Here is a 19,602-nt window from a genome sequence, read left to right on the forward strand (position 1 = left end):
AAGGCCTTTCACAGTGCTGGACTCTAGGTCTGGGCTCTGACCTGGACGGATTCCCACATCTTTCTGGGTCCCAGCACTGCCAAACAGGTGCTACCCAAAGAAGGTTCTGAACCCAGCCATGATGTGGAGTTTTGACATTTTGTTTATAGTATGGAAAATGGTTCCAGCCTTGTCCTACAGGCAGATAATATACTCTAAGATTGCAGGGAACGTGTCTGCCATAGAAACAAGGCTCTGACTGTAAAATGAAAATGGAATATTTGGAAATATTTTATATGGAAAATAAAGCTCTACGGTATAAACAGAATTCTTTTTTACGACTTATGTTTTAGGAATGTGGTTATTCTGTAGACTGTAAATCACCAAACGACAGACTTCTGCAAAGAGAACTTCGTGGGAGGATGTCCTGTCTGAAACAGTCCTGCCTCTCAGTCTTCAACTCTTTATAACTCTCAGTTAAGATGATTCTTTTCACCCCTGACCACAACGATTACTGGTATGAAAGACACTGTACTCAAGCATGATGTAATGTGCTTATGTTTATGTTGCTTCCTGGGCAGAGTCTCTGCTTCCCAAATTAGTTCCTTCAGTAATAATTCTGACACTAACAGATACTTCAATGGCAAATAGGTATTTCCTTCATCCTTAAGTCTTTGGTCACCCCTTGCAACCACGAGGCAAGGCAGCATGCTAAGAGCTGGCCGGCTGGTGGAGGCTGGAAGTGCTGGTGCAGGGTGGGGACTCGCTGGGACATCTGTGGCAGAGCTTCTTTACTTGGAGGGAGCAATTATCTTTACTTGGAGGGAACAGAATACTTCATCGTAACAGTCGCATTCCTCTCTAGCTCACTTAACTCAGAGACAGATGCAATCAGAGCCATTTTTAATAGCCACTAATGCAAGATTCCTGGGAATCCATTTCTTACATTTTTTTTAAAATAGGAGACTTAAAATATGGGTTGAAACTAGAATTCAATACAGTGGCTTCTTTTTTAATTCAGAAGTTTCTTATGTTATGGCCAGAATCTATTTAGATTTTATCCTCTGCCTCTTTGCTCAACTACATAAAGGAAATTTCCTTCCCACTTCCCAAATGAGCATTGTCCAGGGAGGCTGTTTGAGTTTAATTATATAACCCAGATGCAAATATAAAAAACAAATATGACCTTCAACAAAAAGAGTCCAAAGTTAATGAGACACACACAGAACAAGGTATAAACAAGAATGAGGAGACAGGGGAGAATGTCAAAAGTCAAAACAAGAAAATGTGGACTACAGGCAAGGATTGAACACAGTAGGAATTCTTCCTCTTTTAACCTGTCTGAATTGCATCAGAAATTTCCTTTGCCTTTGGTTTGCCTGCAAACTGTCTTAAGAGTAAACCAAGGCCCTCCATTCAAGTGCCAGAGGACTGGGACAGGCGGAAAGGCACGTGTCTCCCAGGTGTCAGTGCAGGGAGCTCAAGGTGAGAATGGCCCTCCTCAGACCCAGGCTGTCTCTGCGCCCCAAACACTGGCTCTAAGACCCTTCACATACCTGCTTCCAGGAGGGGTGGAGTGGCTCTCAGGAGCTTGGGGGTCTGACTGTATTGACCATGTCGGGCCACTAGGACTGATGACAGGCCGAAGGGTGGGGGGGGTTGAAGCACTGCTTCTGTTTATGACGCCACTTGCCAAATTCAGGTTTGTTACCTAGAAATGAAGTGAGGGGGAAATAACCTGATTTTACAGCATTTTCAAAAAGTCTCATTAAAAAACAGACGGAGAAAATCAAGTCAAGTTCAGGAATGCTGATCATCTGAGCTGAAACGGTGGCTGTGACCAAGGCGGTCATTAAAGGCTGGCTTCTGCGTACACCAAAGAGGAGAAGTGAGGGTGGCTGGTGTCAACAGAAGTTAACCACGCATGGATTCTGCCCCTACTGTGTGCAAAGTGCTGGATTGTGCCAGGTGCTGTGAAATACAAAGATTAGTAACAAAGACAGCAAGAGTTTACTGTGTATTAACTCTGTGCCAGGCAAGGGTCCGTCTGACACACTAGGCAAACTACTTAGCTTCTCTGGCCCATGTTTCCTCATCTGCAAGTTAGAAATCACAATAAATTTTAGTTATACATAATAAGAATGATTCTTATGACACACAAATTACTTGCTGATTTAGAAAAAAGATGCACAGGCAAAAGAAAAATGGGCACTGACCCCAATAAACAATTTACAAAAAAGGAATATAATTAGCCAACTAAACATTTAAAACTAGACATTTCTACTGACAATCAAAGAAATGCAAATTACAAGATAACATTTTTGTGTATACATGGATATACAATAATAAAAATATACTACCTAATTTAGGCAAGGGGTGATATTAGATACATACTTATACTATTTATGTGTCTATAAATTGGTAGAATCGTTCTAGAATTTGGCAATATTATTAAAGGTATCATAGTATTTGTACTACCATCTAACTTTCAGCACCTGTGCTAAAAACATTGCCCATGATGGGGCGCCTGGGTGGCTCAGTGGGTTAAAGCCTCTACCTTTGGCTCGGGTCATGATCTCAGGGTCCTGGGATCGAGCCACACATCAGGCTCTCTGCTTGGTGGGGAGCCTGCTTCCTCCTCTCTCTCTGCCTGCCTCTCTGCCTACTTGTGATCTCTCTCTCTGTCAAATAAATAAATAAAATCTTAAAAAAAAAAAAAAGAAAACAAAAAAACCCAAAAAACTAACTGCCCATGATTAACAATGGTGATTATTATAACTGCAGTTACTATTTAGGAGAACTTGCAATATGTGAAGCTCTGTATAAATATAAAAAATATAAATGAGTACATTATATACAACCTGTTTTAAACTGTCATAATTTTATTGGTAAGTACCATTATAATCGCCATTTACAAAGAAGGAAACTGAGGCCTGGGAACAAATGGCCGAACTAGAATCTGGAACATGGTCTTTGGAACTCCAAAACTCATCTTCTTACTCATGACCCTATATAGTGAACAGATTTTGAAAAGAAGCATTGGAATATTGGAAATATTTTATATTTTTAATATTGGAAAATGGGAAGATCAAAATGGCTAACAGTGTTGTTAAGTAAATTTTGCTCTGTGCATATGAGGGAATATTAAGTATCACCACAATTTTTCGAGGAATTCTTATTGATAAAGAACCATGCTGATATCTCAAGAACAACAACAAAAAAATCACACTATAAAACTACAGAAAGCAGACCCAATTTCCTTCAACACACGCACACGGATACATACTCATGAACTGCATGGATTACCCTTATAATTCAAACGAGAAAATGTCAGGTATGATGAGAAATACAGACACGAGGTGAGCTTAAAGCCTGCGCAATGAGAATGAAGTCAGAAAAGAAAGGACGGTTGGAAAAACATTTTAAAATCAGTTGCACAGGGAGAGGATGCTGAAAAGAGGGAGGGCACAGTGTGAATGCACGTGCTGGGTGTGAGACACCAGAGAGGAGAGGCACAGGAGATGGACATTCCAGGAAAACTGTTCTCCTGGGAAACTGTCCTAAGAACCTAGTAATTTTGACATTTACAGATAGGAGAATTCTGGAGCATTGTCACGTCTTTTTCATCTGAAAATTAGCATTATTATTTTTTAGTTTATTTATTTATTTGTTTGAGAGAATGAGAGAGCAAGCATGAGCGGGGAGGGACAGCAGAGGGAGAAGGAGAAGCAGGCCCTCTGCCGAGCAGGGAGCCTAACTCGGGCTCCATCCCAGGGCCCTAAGATCATGACCTGAGCCAAAGGTAGACATTTAAACAACTGAGCCACCCGGGCACCCCTCATCTGAAAATTGTGAAAGAAACATAGATCATTTATTTTTTTGGCAACAGTACAGTGCCTCATCCCTAATTAGAGAACTCAGTACATGAAAACGGCCTAGGACTAGGTCTTCACATCAAAGGACTCAAATATTTTTCTGGGGAAGAACGCGTTTTCCATAGTTCAGGAGTGATTCCTGGTGCTTGTGGAGGCTGAGGTCCAGGACACCAGAGCTGTGCCCTCCAATGTGGGCCTGTCTTTAGAAGCAGCCTCAGAAGCCAACCTTGCCTTATCATCATTTCGGAGCCCCTTCTTCTGCTATCAGGCGAGAAGACACACAGGGACTAAAGAAAAGTGGGGAGGGAAGATCCCGGGGCAGGTTATTGCAGGATTCTCTGGCCCATGGAATCTTGGAAGAGCCTTGCCTTCTTCCTGCACCTCAGTGGCAAAAGCAGTCAGACTGTCAGACGATCAAACCGCTCCCTGTAGGACTGACTTCACTCCTGCCCCACACTGAGCCTTCTTCCTTGCTGCTCTGCTCCCTGGCCTTCCAAATTAGACACGAGCTTGCAGCTTATAAAAACAGTAAGTGAGAAAGGTCTTTGTGATAACTAACAGCTTCTCCAATTACTGCCTCCGTTCGTGTGCCAAAACCCTAATAACAGAGGCGTATTAATAATTTATAGTGGAACAGCAATAAAATAAACAAAATGTACACACTTCACCATGTTTAGTATCAACTATGGTTTAGAGATTAGTGAATGGGAAGGAAAAGAAGTATCAGATTTGTTGAATCTTCTCTCTTTTGGCAAGGCCACCCCTAATTCAAACATCATCATTTTCATCATAATAGCTAAGTTATTGAATGTTCACCGTGTGCCATGCATCAGATGTCCTTGCATTGTCTCGATGTGCGTTATCTCATGTAATCCTGAGCAAGCCCCCTGAAGCAGGTTCTCCTGTTACCTCCATTTTACAAAAGAGGAAACTAAAATCACATAACTCTAAGGGTAAACAAGGGCACAAAAATCACAACTGCACTAAAAACACCTACTAAGTGCAGGGCCAAGATGAGAACAGGGAATGGTTTCCTCCAAGTGCATGTGGTATACTTTTCCCAAATAACATAGTTTAATGTTTGAGCCCTTGCAGTAGCAATGGCCAGTACTTAAAAGTGAGGTTTTATATCTCACTCCTTACCCATTACTCATGGAAGCAGACACTGCTATACTCCCTTTCGGAGATGGAGAAACTAAGGCTCAGAGAGTTTATAGTAACTAATTTGCTCAAGGTTACATAATAGTTGCAGAAGTGGTACTCTTGTTTTAAAATCCCACTTTCTAGGGATGTCTGGGTAACTCAGTCAGTTTAAGTGTCTGCCTTTGGCTCAGGTCACGATCCCGAGTTCCTGGGATCGAGCCCCGCATTAGGTTCCTTGCTCAGTGGGGAGCTTGCTTCTGCCTGCTGTTTCCCTTGCTTGTGCTCTCATTCTATCTCTTTCTCTAACAATAAATAAAATCTTTAAAAAAAAATAAAATCCGGGACTCCTGGGTGGCTCAGTTAAGTGGCTGTCTTCAGCTCTGGCCAAGATCCCAGGGTCCTGGGATCAAGTCCCATATCAGGCTCCCTGCTTAGTGGGGAGTCTGCTTCTCCCTCTGCTGCTCTCCTTGCTTGTGATCATTCACTCTTTCTCTCTCTCTGACAAATAAATAAATAAAATCTTAAAAAAATAGTTAAAAAAAATAAAATCCATTTTCCCATTTTAAAACTAGTAGGAAACAGCCCAGTTATCCTAAATTATCCTTAATTATTAGAAATTTTTCAAAATATAATTAGATACCTCAAATTCTGACAACAGTGATTATACAAGAATTGACTTTACCAAACTATACCAGTTTTTCCTTCTTTGCCTTAAATTTTATTCCCCATTTGTTAACAACATGCGTGTTGTTAATATCCTTCAACAGAGCGCATGAAGAGTGGGAAAAAACCCCACACCCATCCTCAATCAGTTCTGTTTCTTAGCAGGTATAGTAAAAAGGTGGCATGAACATGAAACTAATTTTAGATTCCTGGTGGGTTTTGTTTTTACATGTAAGATCAATTCCTTATTTCATGGATAAACCAAAAAAGGGTAGCTATTGTGATTTCCTTCTACACAAAAGCAAAACATCATTGTTAATTTATTTTGAAAATAGCAAAAGGGACCACTACTTAATGAGAGATCATTATAAAGAATAACAAAACTATTAAAGCTTCTCATCTTTCTTTCCAAAGGATTCCTGCTAAAAATATAACCTGTCTCTTTAAATAATAACAACTGACCCTCTATTTTAAATATTCTATTCTTACTTCTGTGGTTTTGTCTATGAGACATCCAGGACCTATGCCACGACTACCTCCACCCACCCAGCTCAGTCTTCCTAGGACATACGTTGCTAGTAAATAATCAAACCATTTGGGGCTCACTTAGATATGGCCTCAGAACCTTCTTTACACAATCCTCCAGACAGCCAATGCCAATCAATCAGAAGTGACAAAGGAGATAAACCTATTTTTCAACCCCTGTTTCTAGAACAGGACAATCCAGTAGAATATATTGTGATGATGAAAATGTTCTACAGTCTGTATCACCTAATACAGTAGTGATAGCCACACGGTATAAAGGCTTTGAAGCCTCCACCAGATCTGGCTGAATCTTATTTGTACAGACTGATGCCTTGTTAAGAGTTTGGTCCAAGTGAATCATTTCTAGATTAAATGACTTAAGAAAGCCTCTGGTTCTTCCTTTCAGTTTCCCAGATTTTTCCTAGGATGGGCAGAAGGAGTCACTGAACAAGAATGGACCCAAGGATCAACTGTGGCCCTAGAAGTACCTGGCATTGACTAGGGAAGATCTAAGAGCAGGGCAGGTCTCCCAGCATTGGGCCAGGCCTTAAACTCTACAAGCCAGTTAGGCTTCACATCTGAAGGTCCTCCTTAACAGGACAGGACGATGACGAATATGGTTGTCACCAGGTTGCATCCGCTTCTCTGTCCACCTATATTCTTCCAGGTAAACAAAGTTTCATTAGATGAAGAGAAAGTGGAAAATGGCATATATGTATCTGATTTTCATTAACGATGAACATTTCATGCTAAAGAATTTTAAAGGACAGAATTACAGCACATAAAGACATAGCATCAGTAATGAAAGAGATAGCTCATCATTTTTTATTAGGAATTTTAGGCTATTAAGGTGGAGGGTGTAGCCATTGGGCCAGGTGGTTTCTCTGGGTCAATAACCAGACTCTATGCTACTAAGTCTAGGCTAGCCAACTCGGGAATTCAAGCCCCTGGTCACAACAGTCGGGAGACAGGTGGGATAGTTTAAAACGCTTTTAATTACTGAAACTATGACACAAATAACACGTCTTGCTGATAATGGATATCAACATCTTTATGTGTGAGAAAGAGTACACATCTATAAGAACTGTTTAAGTCTGTTTGGACCTCCAAAACATTTTAAATTTTTAAGAAAATACAAAACCTCTTAGATTCACTACAGTAACAGTAATTGTAAAAACAAAGTCATATTATTAGCACTAATGATAGCTTAATTCAATGAGCACTTAATTTTTGCCAGGCATTGTTCTCTGTGCGTGTGTGGGCGCGTGCGCACACACACGTGTGTGTATAAACTCATTTGATATTCAAGATAACTCTGTAGGTAGAATTATTGCCCTCATTTACAGATGGGGAAATTGGGGTTGAGAGGCAAAATAACTTGCCCAAGCACAAATAATCGTTCCATGTTGGCCCCTAGTTTCAATTCCTGGTCACCCTGATTCAAAATCTCCCAACCTTGTAGTTTCTAGGCATTGTGGTACTCCCACTGCCTTGCCCCACTGAGCCTGGAGCTTACAATTCCATCCATGGACCAGCAGCAACTGCAATCCCTGGGAGCTTGATGGACAAGCAAGCTCTTAGCCAGTCTCAGCCCCAGGGAAGGAAATCTGCATTTGACAAGATCCACAAGTAATTCACGTGCAAGTTAATGTCAAGGAAGGACTTGTCATGGGAGATGGTGACAAAGGAAAGAGAATTCAAGGGTTCCCCTGCAAAAAGGTCAAGGGATCTTCCAAAAACCAGAAGAAATGCCTTGATGGGGTGAAGAGTAAGCAAGGGAAAGGAGTAGAGAGGATAATTCCATCAGGAAATTTAAAATGTTACTATTTCTCAATGTTGTCTGGATGTTCAAATGATGACATGAATAATCATTCAGTTTGCCAAGGATGCAAACGTGGATAAAACAGTTTAGAACAAGGTTCAGAAAATCCCAAGTCTACTTGTGATGCTGCCTTGAGAAACAGTGGTCATTAAAAAACAACCAAGAATTGATGCATAAAAACAATCAGCTTGGGCGCCTGGGTGGCTCAGTGGGTTAAGGCCTCTGTCTTAGGTTCGGGTCGTGATCCCGGGGTCCTGGGATCGAGCCCTGCATCGGGCTCTCTGCTCGCCGGGAAGCCTGCTTCCCCCACTTTCTCTCTGCCTGCCTCTCTGCCTATTTGTCGTCTCTGTCTGTCAAATAAATAAAATAAAAAATCCTAAAAAAAAAAAAAATCAGCTTGTTCAATATTCTTCCACCCCGGCCTTTTTCAGGTTAGTCAGCTAAGTGAATGATTGCCTGCGGGAAAATCGAGTCACAGGATCCCACCGCTGCCTAAATCTTAGGCAGATGCTTCACCCCTTGCTGTCCTCCTCCTCCTCCTCTGCTCCCACTCTCCTGGAGCAGCTTATCCAGAGGTTCCACTCCTGTTCCCTTCTTCATGTCCATTGCCACGGTGACCTCGGTGCAGTTTTTCCTTTTAATACCAAAACGCTGTTTATCTTAGAGCCAGCCTTCCGAATAAGGCAGGTGAGCAAATATCTGAATGTGTGGGGTAAGGACACATTGCCCGCATTCCATCTAGACAGGTGTTTAAATTACAGCAGGAATAAATACAGGTGATGGATTGAAAAGGGGGTAGGAGAAACACAGAGAGGGAGGCCAATTTCCGGAGGCTGGCCCGCCCAAGTGTTACTGCTTGTTACTGCTGTTGCTAAAAGGAGGGCTGCTGCCAGTGCTATAATTAAAATATGATGGCATTGCCCTGATGGCTTCCCAGAATATACCCACCACCCACCCAGATACATAACCTTTTGGCATCTAAAGAAGATCCAGGGCCAGGCCTAACTAGATCACTGTAGCTATAGTTGGAATGCTCTAGAAATGCTGCACACCTGAATGTGCAAAAGAAGTTCAAACCTCAGAGAGAATCCAATAAAGATCCACTGCATGGCCTAGCATAAGCAAGGCCTCAGGTAAAATCCTAAGGGAATAGGAAGGAGGGTGGGGGGAATGGGGTAACTGGGAAATGGGCCTTAAGGAGAGCACAGGATGTCATGAGCACTGGGTGCTATATAAGACTGATGAATCACTGACCTCTACCTCTAAAACTAATAATACACTATGATGTTATTAACTGAATTAAAATAAATTTTAAAATCCTAAGGGGATACACAGATTAAAATGTGGCCCCTGCCCTCAAGCCATGAAGGAACTGGTAATATAGTGAGACAAGACACCTAGACAGTTAATATTTAAGGCCGCTAGAAAGTGGTAACTGGCCCAATAAAAAGGCAAAGGAAATTCCAAGACCACCTCTGAGCTGTGCCTAAAAGGACAGGTAAGAGGATTACTGGGGGGGAGGGGGGAGGGCAGGGTGGTCGTGGTTTCCTAGAGCAAAAAAGCCTAAGTAAAAATGCAGACAGATAAGCAGGAAGAATGTCTGAAAAACAGGAAGCAATCTAATTTGGCTAAAGCTCAGAACAATAAAAGATAGGAAAAGAAAGAAAAATGGCTGGGGAGATCCTTGAATGCCAGACTAAAAGATTCTGCTCTTGACCTAAGATATAACAGGAAGTTTGCTCAAGGGTTCCGGTAAGAGTAGTGCTCTGTCAGAATTGTGGTGTAGGTAGAGAAATCTAGTGCTATTTTCATGGGCTGGGGTGAAAGGGGCTATTAAGGAAAACCAAGACTTGTGGAGAGCCACGGCAGTCAGGCAAAAGGTACCAAGTCTGGGATGCAGGATGTACCATTGCTGGGCTCCTCTCACTTTCCACCTAAAGCTCAGGAAGAATGCTGGGCCTTGTAGCTGGAGACCTGCTTTGTAATCAGAGGATAAAAGTTCCTGAGTTTATGTGTTCATTGTTCATAGTCTCTTCTTCTATCAGCCCTCTTTGGGATTTATGTTCCCATGCAGCTGGTAAGCCAAGATGGCGCTGCCCGGCATTTTAAGAAGGGAAGGTCAGAGAGTGGGCCTTAGGGCAAATACACCTTTTCTTAGATTTATCTTTCCATGCCTCTCTTCAACAGAACCACCTGAGGATCAAGATTAGGGGGTGGGCTTGGGTGGGGAGAGGTCTGACTAGATGGCTTTGGTCTAGGCCTGAGGCCTGAGGTCTGAAGCCTGGTGGGCAAAAGAAGACACTGGATCATACACTCTCTAGCCCAAGTCACCAATTAGAAACTCCACTCAGGAGTTTGGAACCAAAAACAGTAATAAGAGGAGGCTATGGCCTGAAGGACCCTCTCCGGGGGCATCTTCTCCTGAACCTCAAGGCAGTGACTATGGAATCCTGGATTCTAGGCACTGTTCTCCCTAAATCAGTGTTTAATGACCACATGTGCGGTCACTTCCAGTGCTACCATGGAACCACAAAATCAAACAGATATTTAAGGATGGTGAAGCTTTAGTAGATGTTGACAAGACGACACAGCTTACTGAAATATAAGATGCCGGCATCCGTGTGAGCCCTCGAGTCTGCTACCAGATTGATCAGAAAGCAGCATTTGCCTCCGTGTATGCCTGTGCTATTAGCCCCTTAAGGACGAGACACTCTCCACGTATAGCAGACCACGAATTCTCCATTTCTACAAATGCAGCCCTCCGCTGACTGGGGCTTGTGGGTTATCACGTGACCTTTACCTTTCTTAACATAGTACCAAGGATTATCATTGCTGCTGGGGAAAATCCAACCAGCAAGTAACTACGCCAGGAGGCAGGGATTATCCCCAAGTGATAATTTAGTTTGCCAAGGATGCAAACGTGGATAAAACAGTTTAGAACAAGGTTCAGAAAATCCCAAGTCTACTTGTGATGCTGCCTTGAGAAACAGTGGTCATTAAAAAACAACCAAGAAGTGGAAAGATCAGAAGCTTAATTTGGTATTTTATCATTGGCTCTAAGAAGGTCCTTCAAACCCCTTCAGCACAGTAAGATCCTGAAATCCTGCTGCTACTACCTTGCATTTTACTTCCCAATGTCAAATTTATTTTTTATAAACAATCTCCCTTAGCTGTAAAGAAGCCTTGTCATTAAACTGTTTCAAAAATATAGTGGTTGTGGGGCAACTGGGTGGCTCGGTCGGCTAAGAGTCTGCTTTCGGCTCAGGTCATGATCTCAGGGTCCTGGGATTGAGCGCCCTACTCAGCATTGAGTCTGCCTCTCCTTACCCCCCACCCCCACCTTCCCCCTTCCTCTCTCATTCAATAAAATCTTAAAAAAAAAAAAAAAAAAAGAGCATAGTGGTAGAGCTAAAAGAGCTTCATGCCATGATTTGTACTATATTATAACTGCACGTTTATTTGCCTATCTTGACCCACAAATTACTGTATCTCATTCATTGTTGTATCCTCAGAATTTAGCTCAGCAGGCACAAAAGTATTTATATACTAAATGAAGTGGGTCTCATCTAGTCCTAAATACATACCTACACGCACACACACACACACACACCACTGCCTCTAGCTAGCAGCTAGTTTCACTAGTGAGTGGAAAAGTGATTAATGTCACTGGAAGGCCAGAGAGGAAATTAAAGGTTCCAAATTACCTCTTTCTGCAAATACCACAAGGGAGGGACTGCGTTGCAATAATGGGAAATAAAATAATCAGTGATTAGAGGGGGGTAAGTGTTGCTCTTGCTAGTGCCCTGCATAATTTTAGAGATGAGTTTTACCTGGTCTTGAAGCCTTGGGCAAGGTTCTCAAATGCGGGAAATAAGAGTTTTGCATACATTTTTCGTTCCTTGACTGCACAATGTTCTCCTTGGCACTGAAAACTCCATCTGAAATTGGGTTGCATACATACTCTAGTACTTCTCCAGTGATGAAAATTGTCTACGAAGGATGGATCTGGCACTTGGGGTGTTCCTTTTATCTTGAGTGAAACAGATCTTGAGCGTCAGTTTCACCAGGCTCTTTGTAAATGTCATGTATCTTATTTATCAAAATGGAGATTGGGAATTCAACATGAAAGACCAAATAACAGCTTAACACGTGAGCCAACTGGTGACACAGCGCTCCCAGTGCAGCTTTCGGGATCTCGGCTCAGCTCAAGTGAGGCCAAGAGATGCAGCATCAACAGATTATTTCATTAATCCAATGAATATTTATCAGCTACTCTGTGGCATTCTTTTCAGCACCAAGCACAGAATGAAAAAAACACACAAAACAAAAATCCTTGCTTTCAGTGACATGACACCCTACTTGGGGGATATCACTGAAATATATACAGAATGTGTGAATAAAGGTGATCACTTTTGGCCAAATTCCTGGTATTATTGGCCATATGCTATCTTAAAATTTTCAGAGGTTCTTAACTTGGAGACCAGGGGTCCAAAGAGCATCAAGAGGAAGTCTAGGTTGAGGGGTGTCTATGGACCTTTTGAAATGAATGCAAATTTCTAAGTCTGAATGCACTTTTTTTTTCCCAGAAGAGAGCTTTCATGCAATGCTCAAAGGGATCTCTGACTCCGAAAAGGTTAAGAATCACTCGGGATGATATGAAGATCAATTTGTCTAAATCTGCATTCATAATGTCCTCAGAACTACACCAATATCACCTTGAGAATAAATGTCTTCGTGCCATTCATATGCAAAGACTGATCAGAATATGGCTAGATCAACAGAACCTGCCCTGGAAACTTTCATTCCCCCTGGCCTTGGGGCTTTGAGTGATCTGGAATAGGGAAATGCAGCAGCAAGTCCTAGTGTATGAGCTAGAACCGAAGGCAGTCTTTAAATAGGAAACACCAGTGGACCAAGATCCACTTTCCTCAAGATAAAAGAAAAGGAAAACCAAAAGTGCCTGATTTGCACTTACTACATCATTTTTATCACTAGAGAAATAGTAGAGAATATATTCAATCAAGAACATGAAAAAAAAAATCATCCTTAAACAGCTACCTTCTTAACCATTGCTTCAAGGGCATCTCCTGAGAATGTATATATCATCAGCCACACCAACCAACATGTTTTAAGACAGTTTCAACTCCTGTATCAGTTCCTGGATGCCAATAAAATGAACCTCAAGAAATCTACACTCTGATCACCAAGAGATGTGAGTTGTAATGTTAACTAAATTTTAAAAGGGGTTAGGAAAAGCTGGGAATCTCTGTAGTTCTAGTACATCAACACCAAGTTCTGTCATGTATCCCCTTTCTGTTGAACATTGTCATTTACATGACACAGATAGGCATATCAACATTCAGCGCTCCAAAATCCAGAAAGAGTTCCAGATTAGGATTTGAGACATTCTTGGGAAACCTCACAAAACAGCCAAATTGCTTGAGAGTGTTTCCAATGTATACATTTGGTTTTTAGAAGTCAATGAGAACTGCCACCACCACAGTAAATCGATCCACTCTTTCTACATCTCTGCAGATTAAGAAGGCTGAGTTTTGCCTGCTCAAAGGATCAACGGCTTTCACCATAAAATAATCTGATGCAGAGTTCACTCAACAAATACTTGTTCTCTCAACAAATAACTGATAATCTAGACAAAGCCACACACCTCTCAACCTGTTTGGAGTGAGAAGCACTTCTAATCATGAAAACAGCAAGTTCAAGTCCTCGGCTCTCTCTTGCAGGCTCAAGCACCATCTCGGCTGGCACTCTATAGCCATGTGCAGCTGATGAGAGGTTAGATCCCTGATTCCCACAGGAGGCAGCAGGAAAACTCTGAGGGGAAGAGCGTGGCACCAGGCAGACTTGGGTTTGAATCATGAGTTCAGTCACTTGCCATTTGTGTGACCTTAGAATTGTCACTTATCTTTCCAGCTTCACCTGTTATAAATAAGTATTTACATCCCAGGATTAAAGAAATCATGGCCATAAAGAGCCCAGCACAGTGCCTGGTGCAGAGCAGACATTCAGTTAACATTGGCTGCTTTATGATGAAGGGCAGGTGTGGTCATATCAATGAGAAAACAAGGACGAAGAAGAGTTTTAAAAAAGGATATAAAAACCAACAAAATGCAGAAGTGAAATTCTTTCCAACTTAGCGAGGCTGTGACAAGTTTCTGCCTAGTGCAAGGGTGCTGTGCTAGGTGACAGATTAGAAAGAAGTGTCATCACACAGATCTAACTCAAAAGGAAAGAGGTGCAAAATCACTACGACAGGTTTACTACACAGAGAAACTAATGAGGGGCTGTAGGAGCAGGGAGCGTGGAAAGATGACTTCTGGCTGGGGCAGCAGCGGGTTCTTCATTTTTTTATTCAAAAACGTATTCAGGGCATGCCCTATACCAAAGCTGAAAAAAAATGGTGAAAAATGGGTCCCCATCCTCAACCAAGTAACTTACAATCCAGTAGAATGAGCACATTTACTGAGTATTACCCACAAGTCAGGTTCTGAGGTGGCGTAGGACACTGCCCCCAGAGCTTCCCGAGGCAGGAGATAGCTCTCCGGACACAGAGTGAGCTATGAAGTGACATGCATCCAAGCGAAGGAGCACCTGCTGGGGAGCGCCGTGAGAAAGACACGGCTGCCGACAGACCCACGAGCTAGCCCAGGGCACTGAGAAGCTCCTCAGCCCCTCCTTCCATTCTTGGAATGTGGGTGCCACTTGCCTTTCCTGCTCCCAGATGCCTAAGGACACGGCTTTGAGATGGTGATGTGTTGAAAACACGTGCACAGTACACATGACTGAGCCCAGTTAGGGCCTCTTTTTTAAATTTATTTTTTATTTTTTTTTAAGATTTTATTTATTTGACGGCCAGAGATCACAGTAGGCAGAGAGGCAGGCAGAGAGAAAGGGGGAAGCAGGCTCCCCGCTGAGTGGAGAGCCCGATGCGGGGCTCGATCCCAGAACCCTGAGATCATGACCTGAGCGGAAGGCAGAGGCTTTAACCCACTGAGCCACCCAGGGGCCCCAGTCAGGGCCTCTTTACAAACTTTTAAGATTTGGCGGCAGGTGTGGGGATCCATTCATCTTGCTGCTGCCCAAGACGAACCTCGTATGCAAGTTCCCTTTGCTGGCACTGAAGCTGCCTACCAACACTGAGTGGCCTGCCTCTTTCCCTGGTGTCTGCCTGCTTTCTGAGTACAGAGGCCACTTTCAGATTATACCAGGAAAGCTCCCGAGATGGTCGTGAACCAAATAGCATCTATGTTGAGCCTGGATGGACGCATAAAGTCAGACATGGTGACAGGGGAACATTTCCCATGAGAAGGTAGCAAAAACTAAGGCATGGAAACGAACAAATTCTGAGCGAGTTGCACAAAAACACGTGTGATGGGAGAGGACAGACTGGAGAAGTAGCCAGGAGCCAGATTCTACATAAAGGCTTTGAATAACATTTAATAGCTCAGGCTTCACATTGTGTATAACAGAAAGCCCCCTTGGGATTCTTGAGCAAAGGAGTTCTTATCACCAGACTTGTGATTCAAAAAGATTCCTTTATAGCAAAGACTAAGGTGGACAGGAGACCGTTTCGGAGGTAACTGCAGCTGTCCGGGTGAGATCATTAAGGCCTTAAGCAGGACAGTCGATGTGAAAATGAAACAGGGAAGATAGATTTGAAACATTCTGGACTCAGCATCAACCAGACTTGGCAACTGCCTGGATGCAGAGAGAATGAAGAAGCAAATGGAGACAATGATAAATCAAACGTGCCATACCTAAGTTCCGAGGAGGACTGCCGTGTCACCAATACAGAGAGAGAAAAGAGAGATGAACAAATAGGTTTTAGATGTCTTCAACATTTTTTAAAAAAAGATTTTATTTATTTATTTGACAGAGAGACAGTGAGAGAGGGGACACAAGCAGTGGGAGCGGGAGAGGGAGAAGCAGGCTTCCCGCTGAGCAGGGAGCCCGATGTGGGACTCGATCCTAGGACCCTGGAATCACGCTCCAAGCTGAAGGCAGACGCCTAACAACTGAACCACCCAGGCACCCTGTCTTGAACGTTTTTTTTGAATATTTTCAAAATATGTTTAAAATGCAGTGCATGATCAGGGAAATACAAACCAAAACCACAGTGAGATACCACCTCACACCAGTCAGAATGGGTAAAATTAACAAGTCAGGAAACGACAGATGTTGGCGAGGATGAGGAGAAAGGGGAACCCTTCTACACTGCTGGTGGGAATGCAAGCTGGTGCAGCCACTCTGGAAAACAGCATGGAGGCTCCTCAAAAACAGAGCTGAAACAGAGTTGAAAACAGAGCTACCCTATGACCCAGCAATCACACTACTGGGTATTTACCCTAAAGATACAAATATAGTGAGCCAAAGGGGCACATGCACCCCAATGTTTATAGCAGCAATGTCCGTAAGAGCCGAACTATGGAAAGAGCCCAGATGTCCACTGACAGATGAATGGATAAAGAAGATGCGGTATACATATACAAAGGAATACCATGCAGCTATCAAAAGAAACAAAATCTTGCCATTTGCAACGATGTGGATGGAACTAGAGGGTATTATGCTGAGCGAAATAAGTCAATCAGAGAAAGATAATTATCATATATGATCTCCCTGATATGAGGAATTTGAGAGGCTGGGTGGGGGGCTGTGGGGGGTAGGGAGGGAAAAAATGAAATAAGATGGGATTGAGAGGGAGACAAACCATAAGAGACTCTCAATCTCATGAAACAAACTGAGGGTTGCTGGGGGTAGGGGGGTAGGGAGAGGGTGGTGGGGTTATGGACACTGGGGAGGGTATGTGCTATGGTGAGTGCTGTGAAGTGTGTAAGCCTGACGATTCACAGACCTGTACCCCTGGGGCAAACAATACATTATATGTTAATAAAAAAAATTTAAAAAATGCATTGCACGTGTTGTGATGAACACTGGGTGTTATACTTAACTAATGAATCACTGAATACTACATCAAAAACTAATTGTGTACTATACAGTGGCTAATTGAACATAATAAAATAAATAAATAAAATTTGGTTTATATAAAAAAATTTTAAAATGCATTGCGTATTATGGATGCTGATAATATAGTTAGGGGGCGATGTCTGACAGCTGGAAGTCTGGGCTTGGCACTCAGCAAAGAGGTTCACACTAAAGATGCCTGCATGGAAGAAATCCACAGAACAGTGCCAGATGGAGCTATGGGAGGAGAACATGTACCCAAGGGGAAACTGTGTGTTGAAAAAAACCACTGTGTTGTGCCCTGACTTCAGAGGTACGCTGGAGGAGGGCTCCGAAGAACGGGAAGAAGCAGATGCCCAGGCATCATCCCACTGTCTTTAACGGGGAGCCTACCACTGCCGGTTTTACACATTTGAGGTCTCTATGCCAGTGGCTTTTAAAAAATGTTGCAAATGGAATCTAGCCTTCAGGGGTAAGAGGAGGATGAGCTCCCAGGGGAATCGCTAAAGGGCTGGAGAAGCTAAGAAAAGTTTTCAGGTAGGAGGTGGTTAATAATAGGGCCGAATACTGAGGCAGGAGGAGGATTAAAAACAGGTGACCGAAGTTGGCAATTCCAAGGTCACTGGCAACCTCTGAGGGAGAGCTGGACAACATGGTAAGAGATAAGGCCAGACTGCAAGGGTAACTGTGGAGGGGACGCGGTCAGGGGCACTGGGGCAGCAAGGGCATGCTACTTTAACATTTGGCGGTACAGGGAAGACAAGAACTTGAAGGGGTGGCAGGGTGAAAGAAAGGTTATTTTAGAATAAGGATTTATTTTATTTTAGAATAAGGCTAAGGAACTAAGGAACACTGCAGGCTGAAAGCCTAGAGAGAGAGAGAAGAGCTAGCGAATTAGACAGGATCACTCCAGCTGATCCAGGGATCCGGGAGGAGAATTAGTCTCGATATTAAAATTACCCCATTTTACAGAGAAGGAAATCAAAGCCCAAGGAGGTTAAGTAACTTCTCTAAGGTCTCATTGACTCAAGAGCTCCTGTTTTTTCCATTTATTCTTTTCTGTTTCTAGAAATGGGAAAAAGTAATATATATGATATAAAGAAGTGTCACTATTTCTACCCGGAAAGAACATAGGACCAAAGGAGCTAGACTTGGAAAACTACCACCAAATCAGAACATAAACACACAGCAGCTCAAATGCGTCCAGGCATGCTGAAGAGGCAGGAGGAGCGCTCCCAAACACCCAAGCCTGTGATAAACTGGGGGCCATCTGCCTCAGGTCTGGAGAACATTCATCATCATTTCGGAAATTCAGCTCCCTCTCTGCCAATTTCACCTTCAAACTGGAAATTCTGAAAGTACGATTCACTCAAGGTCCAGCTTGAAGCAGAAAAAATGAGAAATTCCTTCATACGTGAATGCGTGAGAGAAACGAGTAGCTGGAGGAAACCAAACATTCTCCACCTCAGCATACACCCTTCTCTAGAACTGCTCTAGAAAAGTACCACGGTGAGGAGCAAAAAATGAGAGAAATTGAATGGTTTTCTTTCCCCACTCTCCATCTACATGAAAAATGTGAGAAGCAGAAAGTGTCTCCTCCCTCTTATGTATCTGTCAGCACATTTCCAGGAGGCCTGGCCACATCCCGGGCACTGGCTGGCTGAGGAACAGAGACTGACGCAGCACATTCGTTCGCCTTGGAGCCCTCGCCTGGGTGGTCTGCTGTTATTCCTTTGATTAAACTCCCAGGCTGGAAGGGCTGGAGCTGCTCCTAATGATAGCCGGGTCCTGAAACCTCACACTCGCCCGCACAGCGAGGGCCGGTGCTCCCTGCGAGTGGCTGCCTCCCACTCCTCACCACAGAGCTGGGCTCCTTGGCCACATTCTTCCGCTCACTCACGGCGGTGACCACAAAGGGCGCCGTCCGGGCAGAGTGCGGCAGTGGGAACGCACACCTCTCCCAACACTGGGTGAGGCAGAGATAGGGAGACCGAAGCTCTACTCCTGTCAGCGACCACAGCGCTCCCTACCACAGGAGAAAGATGCTTCTAGAACACCCTGCTTTCAGAGACGGACACACTCGCTTCCCAAGAACCCCAGCCCCAAAGGACAGCCCGCCTCTCATGTGCCAGGGGGAAGAACTAAATTTGGCCTGCTCTCCGTTCGGGTCTGTAGGGTACTTGCTGAGTAACCTCCACTAAGAACACGTACGTCTTCCGAGCATTATTTCAGGCGCACGCATGCCGGCACAAACATTTCTGAAGTGGCTGTTGTGGCTACTTCGTGGGGCAAGGAACGTTTGATGTTCGCCTGTGCTGGAGGCTATAAAGTTACATCATAACAGAAGTAGTGAAAGTAATCACAAGCTAAATAAGGCTCAGTTCTTGGCCACGCAAATCCATAACAATTTAGCCTCTCATGTAAATTCTGGGTACCTCCAAGTTTTATTATAAAATTTTGGGGCTGTCAGGGTAGTTTGCTTCTTTACTTCTGGCTAGCTCACTGTTCCTCAGCGTCTTCGCCAGTGAGCAGGAAGGAAATGTGGTGACGTTGCCTCACCCTCCAACCCCCCCTCCTCTCCAGCTACCTGAGTGATCAAGCTAAAAGGCAAAGCCA

At 43.5% G+C, this 19,602-nt stretch overlaps 1 protein-coding gene across 12 annotated transcripts in view; it reads right to left on the reverse strand.

Annotated features, from left to right (window-relative positions):
- Positions 1-1,216: 1,216 nt before the first annotated feature.
- The window catches only part of LOC116862662 (tubulin polyglutamylase TTLL5), a 144,955-nt gene continuing 126,569 nt past the window's right edge, over positions 1,217-19,602 (reverse strand). For 8 of the 12 annotated variants that reach the window (XM_032850023.1, XM_032850024.1, XM_032850019.1 and 5 more), the window contains one exon: positions 1,217-1,690. In XM_032850023.1, coding sequence (XP_032705914.1) covers positions 1,481-1,690 — 210 coding nt within the window. In that variant the 3' untranslated portion in view covers positions 1,217-1,480. The remainder of the gene's footprint in view (positions 1,691-19,602) is intronic. The other 4 variants (XM_032850021.1, XM_032850026.1, XM_032850015.1 and 1 more) reach the window with 2 other exon arrangements.

This window comes from Lontra canadensis, unplaced genomic scaffold (assembly GCF_010015895.1).
Source record: "Lontra canadensis isolate GAN:19392208 unplaced genomic scaffold, GSC_riverotter_1.0 scaffold292, whole genome shotgun sequence".
In the NCBI taxonomy this organism is placed as follows: domain Eukaryota; kingdom Metazoa; phylum Chordata; class Mammalia; order Carnivora; family Mustelidae; genus Lontra; species Lontra canadensis.